At 45.5% G+C, this 16,115-nt stretch overlaps 1 protein-coding gene across 4 annotated transcripts in view; it reads right to left on the reverse strand.

Annotated features, from left to right (window-relative positions):
- SPO11 (SPO11 initiator of meiotic double stranded breaks) overlaps window positions 1-16,115 on the reverse strand; it is a 56,929-nt gene that overhangs the window by 25,313 nt on the left and 15,501 nt on the right. For 3 of the 4 annotated variants that reach the window (XM_033962759.1, XM_033962758.1, XM_033962761.1), the window contains exons 6-8: window positions 13,661-13,769; window positions 3,678-3,761; window positions 595-631 (exon numbers count right to left, since the gene is read on the reverse strand). In XM_033962759.1, coding sequence (XP_033818650.1) covers window positions 595-631; window positions 3,678-3,761; window positions 13,661-13,769 — 230 coding nt within the window. The remainder of the gene's footprint in view (window positions 1-594; window positions 632-3,677; window positions 3,762-13,660; window positions 13,770-16,115) is intronic. The other variant, XM_033962760.1, reaches the window with a different exon arrangement.

Consider the following 16,115-nt stretch of genomic DNA (forward strand, 5'->3'; position numbering starts at 1 on the left):
GACAAGCAAGCAACACGGGTAAGAAAGGCAACGGGAACTGTAATTGTGCAAGCGGTGCTGCTTGCCCAAAGCTTCCCTCTGACGCAGCTTCCTGTTTCCGCCTGGGCGCATGGTGGGGTGGGGCGGGGCAGGGGGGCCCAGTGTACTTGTGTGCCTAGGGGCCCTCGATGAATTAATCCTGTCCTGCCTACATCATCCAGTTAGTGGGTGTTAAATTAAAGTGAACATGCTACTTGGATAATGTGGGAGTGTCCACTCTCCACCCATAACATGCCCCCTATACAAAAATGTTTATAGCAAAATAGCATGCCTGCGTTTGGCGTGCAAAGACAAAATACTGCTTTTCAACATCTTTTGCCGTAGCCTGTTTTTTTCCATGCTAAGCACAAATAAAGGGCCCTTAAATCAAAGAATGAATGTTTTGGATGTGTCAGCTTCTGGGTCAGACTGTGGTATTCATAGCTCAGTTTTAAAGTTATCATCGGACTATTTCAAGGTATTAAAAACCGATGACATTGAGAGGATGTGCTTTAAATTGGAAAGGTTTCTGTTTTTAGTCTTTTTTTTCTTCTTTGTACACATCTTAAAGGATACTTGTAATTCCTTGAATATTTGATGGCACAAGGACTGACTACAACAGAAACAAAATATATTACTTGTATTATTGCAACACAAAATGGCAACAGGGGTCTTTTTACTAAGGCGTGCTAACCGATCTAACGTGCGCTAAATTGGTTAGCGCGCCTTAGTAAAAGGTCCCCTTAATTGTGCAAGTAATATCTCTATAGTACACAAACAAAAGGTTGACGGTTTTCTCAAAACACGGACCGTGTTGGTATCCATAGTCCCCAACGATTTGAGTCCTAGGTATTTCTTTATGTGGATTATTGGACTGTACTTTTAATAATGCCTTCATCTTGAATGTCATCTTCTCCACTGCGTTTTTGGTATTGCTCATATCTTTACAGTACATCACTTTTTTACTGCTTTACGCCCTCTTTTACTAACACGTAGCGTGGGATTTAGCGGCGGCAGTAACTGCTCCGGCGCTCATAGGATTTCCATGAGCGTTGGAACAGTTACCGCCACTGCCGGCGCTAAAACCCCCGCTACGTGTTACTAAAAGTTTCAAGTTTATTAGGATTTTATATACCGCCTATTGAGGTTATCTAAGCGGTTTTTACAATCAGGTACTCAAGCATTTTCCCTATCTGTCCCGGTGGACTCACAATCTATCTAACGTACCTGGGGCTATGGAGGACTGAGTGACTTGCCCAGGGTCACAAGGAGCAGTGCGGGGTTTGAACCCACAACCCCAGGGTGCTGAGGCTGTAGATCCAACCACTGCGCCACACACTCCTCCCAAAAGAGGGGGTTAGTTAAGGAACTCCATTTACTTTGCAGTAGCCTCCAGGCAATCTGAGCATGCGGAAACAAGTTAGATGATTCATTTGGGGCTCCTTTTACAAATCCACGGTAGAAGTTTCTACTGTGGGCCAGTGAGGTAAATAAGAATTCTATGAGCTTCGGAGCCTTTGCCTTGCTGGTCCACCTATACCGTGGCTTTGCAAACCCACCATTGGTAATTAAGGCCCCCCTTTTACGAAACCGCACAGCCGAATGCCACGCGGCAAATGCTCTGAAGCCCATTCATTTTCTATGGGCATCTGAGCATTTACTGGCCTGCGCTGCCAGCTTTTGTAAAAGAGGGAGAAAACACATAAAACCTTAAAGAGGGAATATTAGTATTTCAGGGGTTCTTTTACTAAGCTGTGTTAGGTGCTAACACAAACCTAACTCAGCAAAATTGCCTGATGTGGGACGTTAATGCATTCCGTGTTAGTTTTGGAGTATGTGTGCTAATCATGCAGTAAATATTTTTGGTAGTTTTTTGAGAGAACATATTAGTGGAGGAGAGTTGGCATTCCTGTGCTAACAAGTTAGCATATCTATATTACTGCACGGTAACTGGTTAGTCCACAGGCCTTACTACCTCCTTCAGAGACATAGGGCTCCTTTTATCAAGGTGCGCTATGGGGGTTAGCATGTCGGACATTTCATCACGCGCTAACCCCTGTGGCACGCCAAAAAACTAACGCCTCGTCAATGGAGGCATTAGTGACTAGCGCGGCAGGCAGTTAAACGCGCGGTATTCCGCGTGTTAACCGCCTACCACACCTTGATAAAAGGAGCCCATAGTAATATTTAAAAGTGGCCGCGCACAGCTATAAATGAAATACATAGGAAATAACTGTGTAAGGCCAGTTCTTACCACACCTTAGTAAAAGAACCCCTAAAGTTGCTAAATGTTGTTCTTAACTGTTTCCATACTTAGGAGTCCTAGAGGTCCTTTTACTAAGCTACTATAGGCGTTAACATGCACCTAACGAAGGTATAAATGGCATCCCATGGGACATACTCATGTATATAACTAGATAATTCCATGTCAACTGGTCCAATTTCAAGTATGGTTCCCACTCGACATCTTCCGTGGATACAGAAAAGTGGCTCAAATACAGGGGCCCCTAATGCTGGACCTAGTTGAGATCATGTCCCAAAACTTTATTTATTTTTAATCTTTATTTATTTTTAAACTTTGACAATGCAATACAATTATCTGAACATAAATCAAAACTTTAGATATCTTTATTAGGGGTCCCAATTTATCCACTGGATAAATGTCATCAATGTCTGAGATTGCTGAGTGGAAAACTCTGGACTTGATAACTGCTAAATTAGCACACACTAATCCAGGCGCTAAAATTTTATTGGATTTTTTGTGGCGAAGCGTGTCAGGGGGGTAGAGAGTGAGCTAATCAACTCAGCTGGTTAGCATAGGATTACTGTGTGAGTCTTTGCCACCTATAAAATAGGTGTCTGTAAGTGATCATGCAGTAATTAAAATAAAAAAAATGGTTGCACGCTAATGGCAACATTATTGAATGGCCATTAATCCAAGAAATGGAAAATCAGCCATTTTACTGTTGTGGTAAAAAAAAGGCCTTATTGTGGGGGTTAAACCCATGCAAGGGCGTGCTGAGACCAGTTTTGGCTGCATGTTAGTAAAAGGACTTCCAAGTAAAGTGGACAACTAATACATTGACTCTTACCAGAACTCCACACAGCTCTATGAAATGAAAAGTAACCCAAATGACTATGCAGATATCACATTGAGTTATAGAATAGTAGAAGACTGTTAAAAGTTAACTTGAAAGAGAGGGGGAAGATAGAATCATTATAAAAGGAAATCTATTAGGATATTATTTAATTATTTGGATTTAGCTTATGCCTTTTCAGCAGTAGCTCAACGCTACTTATATTCAGGTATATAGGTATTTTTCTATCCCAGAGGGCTTACAATCTGCTCGTAATTAGAAATAAAGCTGAAAATAGGAAGTGAAAGTTAATATATAGGCAAGCTGATAATCTAAAGCAGGGGTAGGGAACTCCGGTCCTCGAGAGCTGTATTCCAGTTGGGTTTTCAGGATTTCTCCAATGAATATGCATGAGATCTATTTGCATGCACTGCTTTCAATGCATATTCATTGGGGAAATCCTGAAAACCCGACTGGAATACGGCTCTCGAGGACCGGAGTTCCCTACCCCTGATCTAAAGGTTCTGCCTAGTGTTCTTGTTTCAAACTATAAACATTCTGCTATAAATAAGCTTCACGTACCATGGCATTACCAGCACAGTTCACTTTAGTACCATCTTCCGTATAGCATAAATCACCAGCAATGCAGCCCTTGGATGTGGACAACTAGAGGAAAAGATGTTAACAAGTATGATTTTATTACATTTGTGATGTGAAATGTGTTTAGCTTCTGGTTGTGAATTATTTCAGAGACAGTATACATTTTATTTATTTATTTTAACAAGTGGGGAAAGGATGCAGAGAATGGCTTATGAAATTCTTTCCAACTCATAGGAACATAAGAATAGCAATACAGTACTCACCCGAAATTTGCAGGGGTTCCGCTCCAGGAACACCCGCAAATTTTGAAAAACTGTGAATGCGGTTTTGAGTCTGTAAAAAGGAAGGAGAGGGCAGCTCCGAGGGGGAGAGGAGGAGGAATCATCTGTGCAGAAGGCTGATTTCCTGATTGGAGGGGAGAGGAGGAGGAATCGTCTGTGCAAAAGGCTGATTGGCTGACCAGGGGGAGAGAGGAGGAGGAATCGGCTGTGCAGAAGGCTGATTGGCTGACCAGGGGGAGAGAGGAGGAGTAATCGGCTGTGCAGAAGGCTGATTGGCTGACCAGGGGGAGAGAGGAGGAGGAATCGGCTGTGCAGAAGGCTGATTTGTGGACTCATTCCCTGTATTTTCTGACCAGAAGAGGCAGTCAGAAAATACTATGAATAACTGAATCCGCGAATCGCCAATTCGCGGGGGAACACTGTACTGGGTTAGACCAATAGTCACTCTAGCCCAGTATTTTGTTTCCAACAGTGACCAATCCAGGCACAAGTACCTGGCAGAAACCCAAATAGTAGCAACATTCTATACTACTGATTCCAGGGCAAGCAGTAGCTTCCTCTGTGTCTGTCTCAGTAGCAGAGTACAAAGGGGCATTGAAAAGTTCTCAACCCAACCAACTTTCAAATTTCTGAGTGTTATTTTGCTACTACAGTAAAGCTGAAAAGTGTGTTATTTTATTTTAAAAGTACCAATTTGCAGAATTGTAATGCTATATTTTGACAGTTTTAGATCATTAATTGAACCATGTCAACGAAAAGTGTGAAATTTTCAAGTGTGGAACTCCGAGCTATCATTAAAAGTTCCTATTCCTGCAGAAGAAAACTCCAAAGGAAATACATGAATGTATGATGCAAACAATGAGTGACAAATACCCATTGGGTGGCCAATGTTACACTGATTTTTAAAAAGGGTTCCAGGGGTGATCCGGGAAATTACAGACTGGTAAGCCTGACTTCAGTACCGGACAAAATGGTGGAAACAATTATAAAAAATAAAATTGTGGAACACATAGACAAACATGATTTAATGAGACAGAGTCAGCAGGGGTTCCGATATTGCCCAATATGCTTGATTTCTTTGAAGGCGTGAATAAACAAGTGGATAAAGGTGAACCAGTTGATGTAGTGTATCTAGATTTTCAGAAAGCTTTTGACAAAGTTCCCCATAAGAGAAAATTAAAGAGTCATGGGATAGGTGGCAAAGTGCAGTTGTGGATTAGGAATTGGTTTTCAGATAGAAAACAGAGGGTAGGGTTAAATGGTCATTTTTCTCAATGGAGGAGAATAAACAGTGGAGTGCCAAAGGGATTTGTACTGGGACCAGTATTATTTAACTAATTTATATAAATGATCTGGAAATTGGAACGATGAGTGAGATGATTAAATTTGCAGATGACATTAAAATGTTCAAAGGTTTTAAAATGCATGTGGATTGTGAAAAATTGCAGGCGGGCCTTAGGAAATTGGAAGACTGGGCATCCAAGTGGCAGATGAAATTTAATGGGGACAAATGCAAAGTGATGCACATTGGGAATAACCCCCTTAGGCTCCTCCCCGTGCATCAAATGGTGCACTGGGGAGGGGAAGGCCTGTCATTTTCGACAGGCGGGCCTCAGACCTGGAGGGTCCCTCCAGCTCCCAACATCTACCAAAGGTAAGGGGGGAGGGTTCGGAGAGTAGAAGCGGGGGTTGGGGAGCATCCGGTGGCAGGAGGGAGTGAGCATCCCTCCTGCCTTTTTTTTCTTGGGAAGAAGGGGGAAGGGTATGGGATGGCTTGGGGATGGGGCCTCCCTTCCTCCAAAGTGGGCATCCCTCCTGCCAATTTTCTCTCATGTGTGTGTGGGGGGAGGGGGGATTCCCGGTGCCACGTTCATTGGGGGTTGTTGGACAGGGCTGTACTTGGCGGTGGAGGATTTTTTGTTTCATTTTTTTTAATGGGACAGATATTTTGCGTGTGTAATCAAACAGTCATCCAGATAAGGATGAACCAAGATGCTCTCCTTGTGCAAAACCGCTGCCATCTACCACAATAACCTTGGTAAAGGTCTATGGGGCCAGGGCCAGACCAAACAGAAGCACACAGAATTGATAGCGCTTTCCCAGAATCGCAAAGTGAAGGAATTGCTGATGGACATCCTGAGTGAGAATATGAAGATAGGCCTCTATCAGGTTGAGAGAAGTCAGAAATTCCCTGGGCTGAACTGCTAAAATCACGGATTTCAGGGTCTCCATGCAAAAGGAAGGGACCCGGAGCACCCTGTTTATACCTTTCAGATCCTTAATCAGATGAAAAGACCCCTCTTTCTTAGGCACCACAAAGTAAATGGAGTACCTCATGGTGCAAATCTGCGAAGGAGACACAGGAACCACTGCCTTGAGCTCTATGAACCACTGAAGAGTCTGATGAAACGCTTGCTTCTTCCAAGAGGCTTGACAAGGGGAAGAAAGAGAAAGATCTAGCAAGGGCCAGTCAAACTCGAGAGCATAACCATCTAGAATCACCTCCAAGACCCATTGGTCCATCATGATCTTGGTCTACCACCGGTAAAACTCCCTTAAGCTGACGCCCATCTGAACCGGGGGAAGGACCCGAGCACCGTCATTGGGCAGTTGAGGGAGGAGGGGTTTCAGCCTCCCCAACGAGCACCCTGAAAGGACAACATCCCCTGGAAGAAACGACCACAGAAGGAAGCCACCACTGAAGACACTTGACCAGGTCTATACTGGCAAAACTCCCAAAGATGACCACGACCCAGACCCCCTCTAGCAGACTGGTCCTCTTTAACCGGGGCACCTTGGAGTCCACCAAATTTTGAACTCATTTCTCTAATTCCTCTCCAAAGAGAAAAGAACCCTTAATGGGAAAGTTACTGAGCTTGGATTTGGAGGCCGCTTCTGCTGACCAACCACAGAGCCATAAGATATGTCTAGTAGCCACCCCCAAGGCCATAGACTTAGCCAAAGCATGCAACAAGTCATACATGGTGTCTGAAAGATAAGAAAAGCCCAGTTAAATTATAGCCACCTCCAGATCTACCAGCAATCAGTAATTAGACTCCTGATCTAACACATGCTAGGCTGAGTGGAAACAGGCCCTGGCCACCAGTCCACCACAAATCATCACCTAGACCACCAGAGCTGCCACATTAAAACTCCATCCTCTGATCCTGGGGGTGCCTCAGGGCCAAACCCCCCTCCACCAGAACAGTATGCCTCTTGGCAATAGCCGAAACCACCTTATCCACAACCAGAGACCACAAAGAAACCTTATCAGGCTCAGGAATAGGATAAAGCTGGGACATGGACTGCATCAACTGAAAAGGGACATCTGGAGTCTTCCACTGAGCATGCACTATATCCCATAGATCATGATGCATGGGAAAGGAATGGGAAGTCATCTGAATCCCCTTAAGAAGAGGATCCACCACCCGTGGAACTTCTTTGGAGTACTCCTCAAAACACAAGACAGAGGACAGCTGAAGAATAAGTTCTTGAAGCTCTTCCTGGTGAAAAATCACACCACAGATGAATCCTCCCCTGTGGGTGACTCAGACAGACTGCCACCCGCATTGTCCACCTTCTCCCCGGAGGGTCCTACAGGTCCCCAGAGAGACCCAGGTCCTCATCAGGGGACAAAACATTATCCAGGAACACATCCTCCTCCCACAAAACACACAGCTGCTTAGACAGAGGTGAAAAAGATGGAGGGGACAGAGAAGGTGCTGGCACTGATAAAGAAGACTTCCCTGGATGAGGCTAAATCCACCAAAGAGGAGACAGTGCCACCAGCTGTGTGCCTGCAATATGCCTTGTATATGACGAGAACAAAATCCAGGGAAACACCCAGAAGAGGAAGAGGCTTGCAAGACCTGCTCCTGCCTCTCCAAGCTAGGCGGGAGCTCCTGAGAAAACAGCCAAAATGGTGGAGTTTCCTGTCAAAGAAGAAAAGCCCTCTGAAAAGGGATCTCTGAGGCCGAGGGCACTGAAAAGGCCTGAAAAAGCAAAGCCACACTAAAGGAATCACCACAAAGGTCCAATGTGCTGGTAAGGAAATCCCCAGTATCTTTGGCAATAAGGGAAACCCGGTCTCCCCCCCCACACACACACACACACTGGCAGCCATGATGGCTGGGGAATCCCCAGCACTGTCGGCAGTTAGGGAACCTCGGACCTCCCCACCGTCCATGGTTGATGCACCCTTCACGACTGCTGGAGAAACCCTCTAGTCGAATTGCTCCAATAATAACGAGGGTTCCCCTTCTGGCCACAAAAAACCCACAACAAAGGCCAGCAGCCACTTTAAGTCCTCGGCGGGATCACACTGAGCACTTCTTTGGCTTGCAAGAAATGTTCATTGTGAACCGCGAGGCAGGCTGAATGAAACAGCAGCAGAATGGGAGAAAAAATGTGAATGAACACAGTCCCTGTAAACCAAGGAAGGCACCCGTGCATGTGTGGTATGGCAGTCTTTTAATTTCTTAAAGTGACAGTTCACTTTAAACTGGCTGTGCCAGGTTCTGTGGATGACGATACCCCACATGTGAGAATATGCTGTCTGCTTGTCCTGGGATAACTGACTTTATAGCTAAACAGAACCAATGGGTTTAGCACTGAGCATACTTTGTAAATGGGTTTCTACCAGAGCCTCTAATGTAAATCTATATATATAAAATCAGAGGTATGTATGTGTGTATGTATGTGTGTGTGTATGTGCCGCGATCACGCAAAAACGACTTGACCGATTTGAACGAAACTTGGTATGCAGATCCCTCACTATCTGGGGTGATATGTTCTGAGGGTCTCGCGGCCCACCTGCACACGTGGGCGGAGCTACAAACATAAAATCAGATTTCACCCATTCATGTCAATGGAAAAAATGTAAAAAGCTGCCATTCTCACAGTAATTCAAAAACGGCTTGACCGATTTGAACGAAACTTGGTATGCAGATCCCTCACTACCTGGGGTGATATGTTCTGAGGGTCTCGCGGCCCACCTGCACACGTGGGCGGAGCTACAAACAGAAAATCAGATTTCACCCATTCATGTCAATGGAAAAATGTAAAAAGCTGCCATTCTCACAGTAATTCAAAAACGGCTTGACCGATTTGAACGAAACTTGGTATGCAGATCCCTCACTACCTGGGGTGATATGTTTTGGGGGTCTCGCGGCCCACCTGCACACGTGGGCGGAGCTACAAACAGAAAATCAGATTTCACCCATTCATGTCAATGGAAAAAATGTAAAAAGCTGCCATTCTCACAGTAATTCAAAAACGGCTTGACCGATTTGAACGAAACTTGGTTTGCAGATCCCTCACTACCTGGGGTGATATGTACTGGGGGTCTCGCGGCCCACAACTCTATGTTGCTTGCTCAAGGGTGGGTTCACCCAAGAATTTATATGTTCTTGCTCTAGGAGGTGAAACTAAAAATGTTGTTTATAATCACGTTTTGCGTTAGTTGTATTGTATTCATTTGTCAAATATTTCACATTATAATTTGAATATTGTACTTTTTATTAAGCTGTAAAAAAATAATTTCATTCACCACTATAAAGTATCTTTATTTGAATCCATTTACAGTGTTATTGCTATAATTAAATACCCGTGCAACGCCGGGGCATCAGCTAGTATACAATATAAATAAATACTCAGCTGGTGAGAACCTCCAAGCTGTCAGCTGAGGACTTCCTTTGCAGTTGGCCGGGGATCCCTTTTGCCAAGCTTGGCAGGCAGCACTAGCATCCCTGAGTCACAGATGCTGGCACCTCAGTGGCTCATGGATGTTGCCAGCGACTGCTGTGCTTGGTGGAGGGGAGTTCTGGCCGTCTCTAGAGGAGGTCCTCTGCTGGCGGTGCTTGGGGATCCCCACCAGTCACAGCAAGGGTCAGCAAATACTTCAACACTGTAGAAATAAAACCAGAAATGCATTTCCTTTTCTTTTGAACACAATACAAAGACATCTGCTATATACATTTCCCAAAGCTAACATATTGAGTCCTCCCACCTTTGTTCCAGGTCTTTCTGTCTGTCTCACTCTCTTTGTCCTCCCTCTCCCCAGGGCCTGGCATCTCTTTCTTCTCAGTTCAGTGTGTTTCCCCTCTCTACCCCCTCTAGTCCAGCATCTACTCTGTCTTCCCCCTCCCTTTTGATTCAAGTATGCATTCCAGCCCCTCCTCAAGGTCCTTTTCTGAATCTCTCTCTCCTCTGCCCCCCATCCATATCCAGTGTCTATATGGGTTTACAGTCAGCTAAACTCTAGGTTAAGTGGGATATTCAGTATTTAACAGACTATGGTGAATGGCATAAAGGAAGGATTGAGTTTTAAGCACAGTCCCATTGACTTTGGCAAGTTAAGTCTTGAATATCAGTCCTTTACTAGCCAAATGCTCACTCCAGCCACAGAATGTCCCCAACATACCTGATTTTCAGTGACCCAGAGCCATTTAGGGACAGTGAAATTGATTTGAATATCTCCCCCCCCCCCCGAGACAACCACCTCTTTGGTGCTTACAACGAGCTTTGGAAATGCTTAAAATCACCGAACTTAGCCCTGAAACAAAAACACCCTAGGACAGGGGTCTGCAACCTTTAAGACATAAAGAGCCACTTGGACCAGTTTTCGAAAAGAAAAAAAAAACTTGGAGCCGCAAAACCATTATAAAACAAATCTAACACTGCATATATTGTTTCTTATCTTAATGCTATATACAGGATCACTAAATTGAAAATAAAATCATTTTTCCTACCTTTGCTATTTGGTGATTTCATGAGTCTCTGGTTGCACTTTCTTCTTCTGACTGTGCATCCAATCTTTCTTCCTTTCTTTCAGCCTCCTGTATGTTTCCTCTCCTCCAGACCTCATTCTCTCCCCCAACTTTTTCTTTCTGTCTCCCTGTTCCCCCTTCTTTCTGTCTCCGTGCCGTCCCCCAAGCCACTCGGTTTGCTGCCACCGCAATCGGGGAACAGCCCCCAAGCCACCGCCGTCCCAAGCTTTCCCTGCAGAAGTGTTGCGCTGACCAGCATTCCGCTCCCTGACGTCAATTCTGACGTAGGAGAGGAAGTTCCGGGCCAACAAGGCATTTCTCCTCATTCCATCCAGCCTGAGCCCCATCTCTCCTTGATCCAGCATTTCCCTTCTGTGTCTGTCAGAATTACCATTCCACCTATTTTCCAGCATCACCCTTCTTTGTGTCCATCTCACCTATATCCCTATCTCACCACTTTTTCAGAATCTTCATTTGTCTCTGTCCTTATCTTTACGCCATGTTCACCATTTGCCCTTTCAATGTCTTTATCTCCCCCCACACACTTTTTCAGCATTACTTCTATGTCTCTATTTCACCTCCTCTTCATGTCCCCTCTGTATCTCTATCCTTATTCAGTAGGTCCTGCTTACCCTTTCTCTTCTTTGTGTCACTATCTCCATTTTCAGCTTTCCCCCCTTTTCCTTTGTTACTGCACCCTGTAGCTAGAATCTTTCCACCCTCCCTCCACTCCGGCCCAGCCCAGTATGAAATATTTCCTTTTGTTTCCCTCCCCTCTCTCTTTCTATCTCTCTTCTCCTCCCTCACCCACGAGTCCTGCATCTGGCCCTCTCCCTTCTACCTGCACCTGGCAACACCCCCCTGCTCCGCGGCTCTCTTCAGCAACTCGTCAGCAGCAGTGATCAAGACAAGCTGCTGACATCGAGGCCTTCCCTCTACGAGTCCCGCCTTTGTGGAAAAAGGAAGTTGAAACAAGCGGGACTCGCAGAGGGTAGGCCCCGACGTCAGAAGCTTGTGTCGATCGCTGCTGCTGAGTTGCCGAAGAGAGCCACGGAGCAGGGGATGTGGCCGGAAGCAGGTAGAAGGGAGAGGGAGATAGGAAGGCTATAGATCTCTGGAGCATGACACCGACCCCGGCCAGGATGATTTTTTTTTTCAGGCGTGCACCTTACAAGTCCAGCGTCGCGGCGGGAAATAGCCATGCTGAGCAGTGAGCTCAGCACTACACAGATGAAAGCCTTGCTTGCTGATTGGTCCAGCGGCACGGCGGGGCGGGGCCGCCGGACCAATCAGCAAGCAAGGCTTTCATCTGTGTATGTGCTGAGCTCACTGCTCAGCATGGCTATTTCCCGCCGCGACGCTGGACTTGTAAGCTGCATGCCTGCGTGACACACTACCGGAGCCGCAGCAAAGGTGGAAAAGAGCCGCATGCGGCTCTGGAGCCGCAGGTTGCCGACCCCCGCCTTAGGATTTAAAAGCTTATTTTACTCTTAAAGCGTGCAGTAAGGCAGCTCCTCCATGCCTAGGCCCAATGAACCGTCTCTATCCCCAAACTCCTTGCGACCTGGATTACATCGCTTCCTACTGCAGGAATGGAAACAGATCCGGGACTAGAGCTTTGGTTTCCCTGAGAGGTAATAAGCCCCTCCCCAAGCCCACGCTCCTCCGCAGTGTTTCCATCCACAGGAATTTGTGTCAGAGGAGGCGTGGCATGGCAGATGGAAGGCATTGGAGCGGCTGCTGGTGGATTGTTTGCAATTGCTGCCAGCGACCCACAGCAAGTTTGGAGCACTGCAGGGGAGGTGAGAAGAGGAAGAGAGAGCCGGAAAAGTGAGGGGAGAGAGGGAAGTGATAAATGCAGGCTCCAAGGTGCCGGGAAGAGGGTGAAAGTGCAGAGCCTGTGCTTGAGAGGAGGGCTCTGCACCGGCTGAGCTGGCAGGGAGACAGCCGGGCGCTCACTTAAATTAGCTGGGCGGAGCGCCCAGCTAAAAGGCGCTAGGAAGAACACTGCAATATGTAAGGACATTTTCAAATGGATAGAAATCAGACTAGGAAAAATCTAGACTTAAGTTTCATATTGGATATGCTGGGGGGTCGCTTGTTTTCCCTACCTGAAAAACATGGCATTTCTCAAAGTAAAAGGCAGGAGATTTGGGTGCTAGTAAATCTTCATATTTGGTAGGCCACATGGTTTGTGGGCTATACTCATGTATCTTTTTGTGCTGACAAGATATTGGCATAAGATACATAAAATATAATTCTGTTTGGAAATGTTTTATAGGGATCAAGCTGATTCACTGCTCGTCTTCCATTTCCTGCCTGCCCTGCCGCAGCAGACATAGCCGACCGGAAGTCCTCCGTAAGCCCTCCCTCCGACGTCAACGCTGACATCGGGGAAAACTTCCGGTTAGCAATGTGTGCTGCGGCAGGAAATGGAAGATGAGCCTCGCGGCAGGGCAGGTAGGAAAATCAGACGAGCCTCGCAGCTCGAGTTGTATTGAACCCCGAGGGATCCCCGTGACACTAGGGGGTGTCCCCACGGGATTCCCGTGACCCTAGGGGGCGTCCCCACAGGATCCCCGTGACCCGAAGGAGGAACCCGCGGGATCCCCGTGGGTCCCGCGGGATTCCCGTTATCCCCGTTCCCGTGCAGCTCTCTAATCTGGAGGTGTTATTGCTTGCTGACAAATGATTTTGAGGCTCATAGAAAGAGTCAAACAAGAGGGATGTAAAATCACCAAGGATATATCATTCTTAGGTATGGCTGAATAATGCAGGAGAATGCATAGCCATCAATTGAGAAAACAACAGTAAAAAATAATGTGACTTCTCTGAATAAAACACTGCAATTTCTTTAACAATATTTCTTATAAAAAAAATTATCTATAAAGAAATTGTTTCAAAAACTTCCACTTACTATATGTAGACTTCTCCTAGGTATCTTTAGCAAACACGAAATGTCATCAATAATAGTGTCCACAATGTGCTGGCTACCAAACAGTTGAACATTAGTGTAATAAATGTCTCTGTCAAGGCAAATATAACAACACATTTGTTTCCTTTACTTGTTTCTGTTTTGTTAGAGGGAATGCTGTAAGACAAAATGTCTGTGGAACGTTGTTTTAAATTTATGCATGCCTGCAAACAGTTTTTTTCCCCAAAGGAAACCTCTCTGATTGTTGACTATCTCTAAATTTCTACCAGAGGCAATAGAAGGTTAAGGCCCTCTTCTATCAAACTGCGCTAGCAGTTTTTAGCGCGGGGAGCCACGCTGAATGGCCTGCGCTGCTCCCGATGCTCATAGGAACTCAATGAGCATCAGGAGCAGTGCGGGCCATTCAGCGCGGCTCACCGCATAGCGCAGTTTGATAGTAGAGGCTCTAGGTGGCTTGCCCGAGATCACACGGACCATCAGCATGATTTGATCCTTTCCTCCCAGGGATTACAGCCTGCTTCTTTAACCATTAGGCTAGCTTTTTGTTTCTTTCAGAACCTGAGATCAAGGCAAGATACAATGCTTTGAGTTCTGTTTTTAGTATAGTAGGTGTTTCCCTGTTCCAGAGAGCTTATAAGGGATTTATTTAACAAGCTGTTTTATGGGGAAAACTACTTGGCTACAAAGGGAGCTATGGTGTATGATGGCTCCTGGTCAAAAGACTGTCACTGCAATGGTTGAGCTATAGGGTGCGAGAGGGAAGGATGGATAAAAACACTATGGGCCTGTTTTACAAAGCCGCGCAGCAACGGCCCCAAAGCCCTTTAAATCTCTATGGGCTTCGGAGCCGTTACCACGCTGCAGCCACTAGCACGGCTTTGTAAAACAGGCCCTATGTATGGGTCATGCATTTGATATATCACTTTCATGTACTACAACCAAAGTGGTTTACTTATTGCATACAGGTACTTTTTCTGCCACTAGTGGGCTCACAATCTAACCCCCTCTTCTACTAAATCATGCTAATGGTTTTAGCGCAGAGAGCCGCGCTGAATGGCCCACGCTGCTCCTGCCGCTCATAGGAACTTTATGGGCGTCGGGAGCAGCGTGAGCCATTCAGTGCGGCTCCCCGCGCTAAAGCCACTAGCGCGGTTTAGTAGAAGAGGGGGTGAGTTTTTGACAAGGACTTTAAGCTATTGATATCAACCTTTATTGCCTACCTACACTTTAGGAAACAATTGAAAACTTTTTTGATTACTAGGTTTCTGGGGAATTGATATTCTATATTCAATTGTACGATTTTTACCTTTTTGTAAACTGCATAGAACTTTACGGTTATGCGGTATAGAAGCTGATTTTTATGTTATGTACCTGGGGCAATGGAGGGTTAAGTGACTTGCCCAGGGTCACAAGGAGCTGCAGTGGATATTGAAGCAAATTCTCAACCCAGTGCATTAACCATTAGATTACACCTTCGCTATGATTTTAAAAAAAAAAAAATGTTATAAAAAAGGAGAAATTAGGTTCTTACCTGCTAATTTTCTTTTTTAAAGTCCCTCCGGACCAGCACAGACAGATGGGTTTACACGTCTCTGCCAGCAGGTGGAGACTGAGAACACACTGAATTCTTACAGTACAAGTGGGCTGTGCAGTACCTCATAGAATCAGTCTGACGAATAGCCAAGCAGGAACTCAAAACTATAAGCTTTGTCCAAATGTATTTAATTTGATTACAATTAACAATGAACAGTGCAAAACAAAGAACAACTGTTGGAAAAGGATCAAAACAGGCAACCATAACTAACCCCAAAATTCACAAGCTACACCAGACGAACCAGATGTCGCAGCTCCACAACCACTATTTATACTCCCCAGAAAAAAGAAAAGGCAAAAAGAACAAAATCACGAGACTGCATTCTTGAGAAAAAAAACAACTCTTCACATCATCACGCACTAAAACACTGGGTGGGTTCTATGCCAGTCTGGAGAGACTAAAAGAAAGAAAATTAGCAGGTAAGAACCTAATTTCTCCTTTATTGTCCCTCCAGACCAGCATAGACACTAGCACAGACAAATGGGATGTACCAAAGCAGTGCGCATCATGGGTGGGACCCCCAAAGAGCTACCACAAGAACGTTCACCAAAAACAGTGTCCCGATGGGTCTGAATGTGATAGTGACACACAAAAGAATGCAGAGAAGACCAAACTGCAACCTTACAGATATTCACCAGGGACATAAGAGAAGACTCAGCCCAGGAAGCTGCCAGACCCCAAGTGGAATGAGTTTTGAGAAAATCCATAACCAGTTTCATCTGAAGAATGTACACAGAAGTAATAGTCTCTTTGATCCAGCATGCAATCAAAGCCTTAGAGGCACTTTTCCCCTTACAACTGCCCGCCAGGAGAATAAAAAGACAATCAGATGCCTGAACTTCT

Source organism: Geotrypetes seraphini, chromosome 11 (assembly GCF_902459505.1).
Source record: "Geotrypetes seraphini chromosome 11, aGeoSer1.1, whole genome shotgun sequence".
Classification (NCBI taxonomy): domain Eukaryota; kingdom Metazoa; phylum Chordata; class Amphibia; order Gymnophiona; family Dermophiidae; genus Geotrypetes; species Geotrypetes seraphini.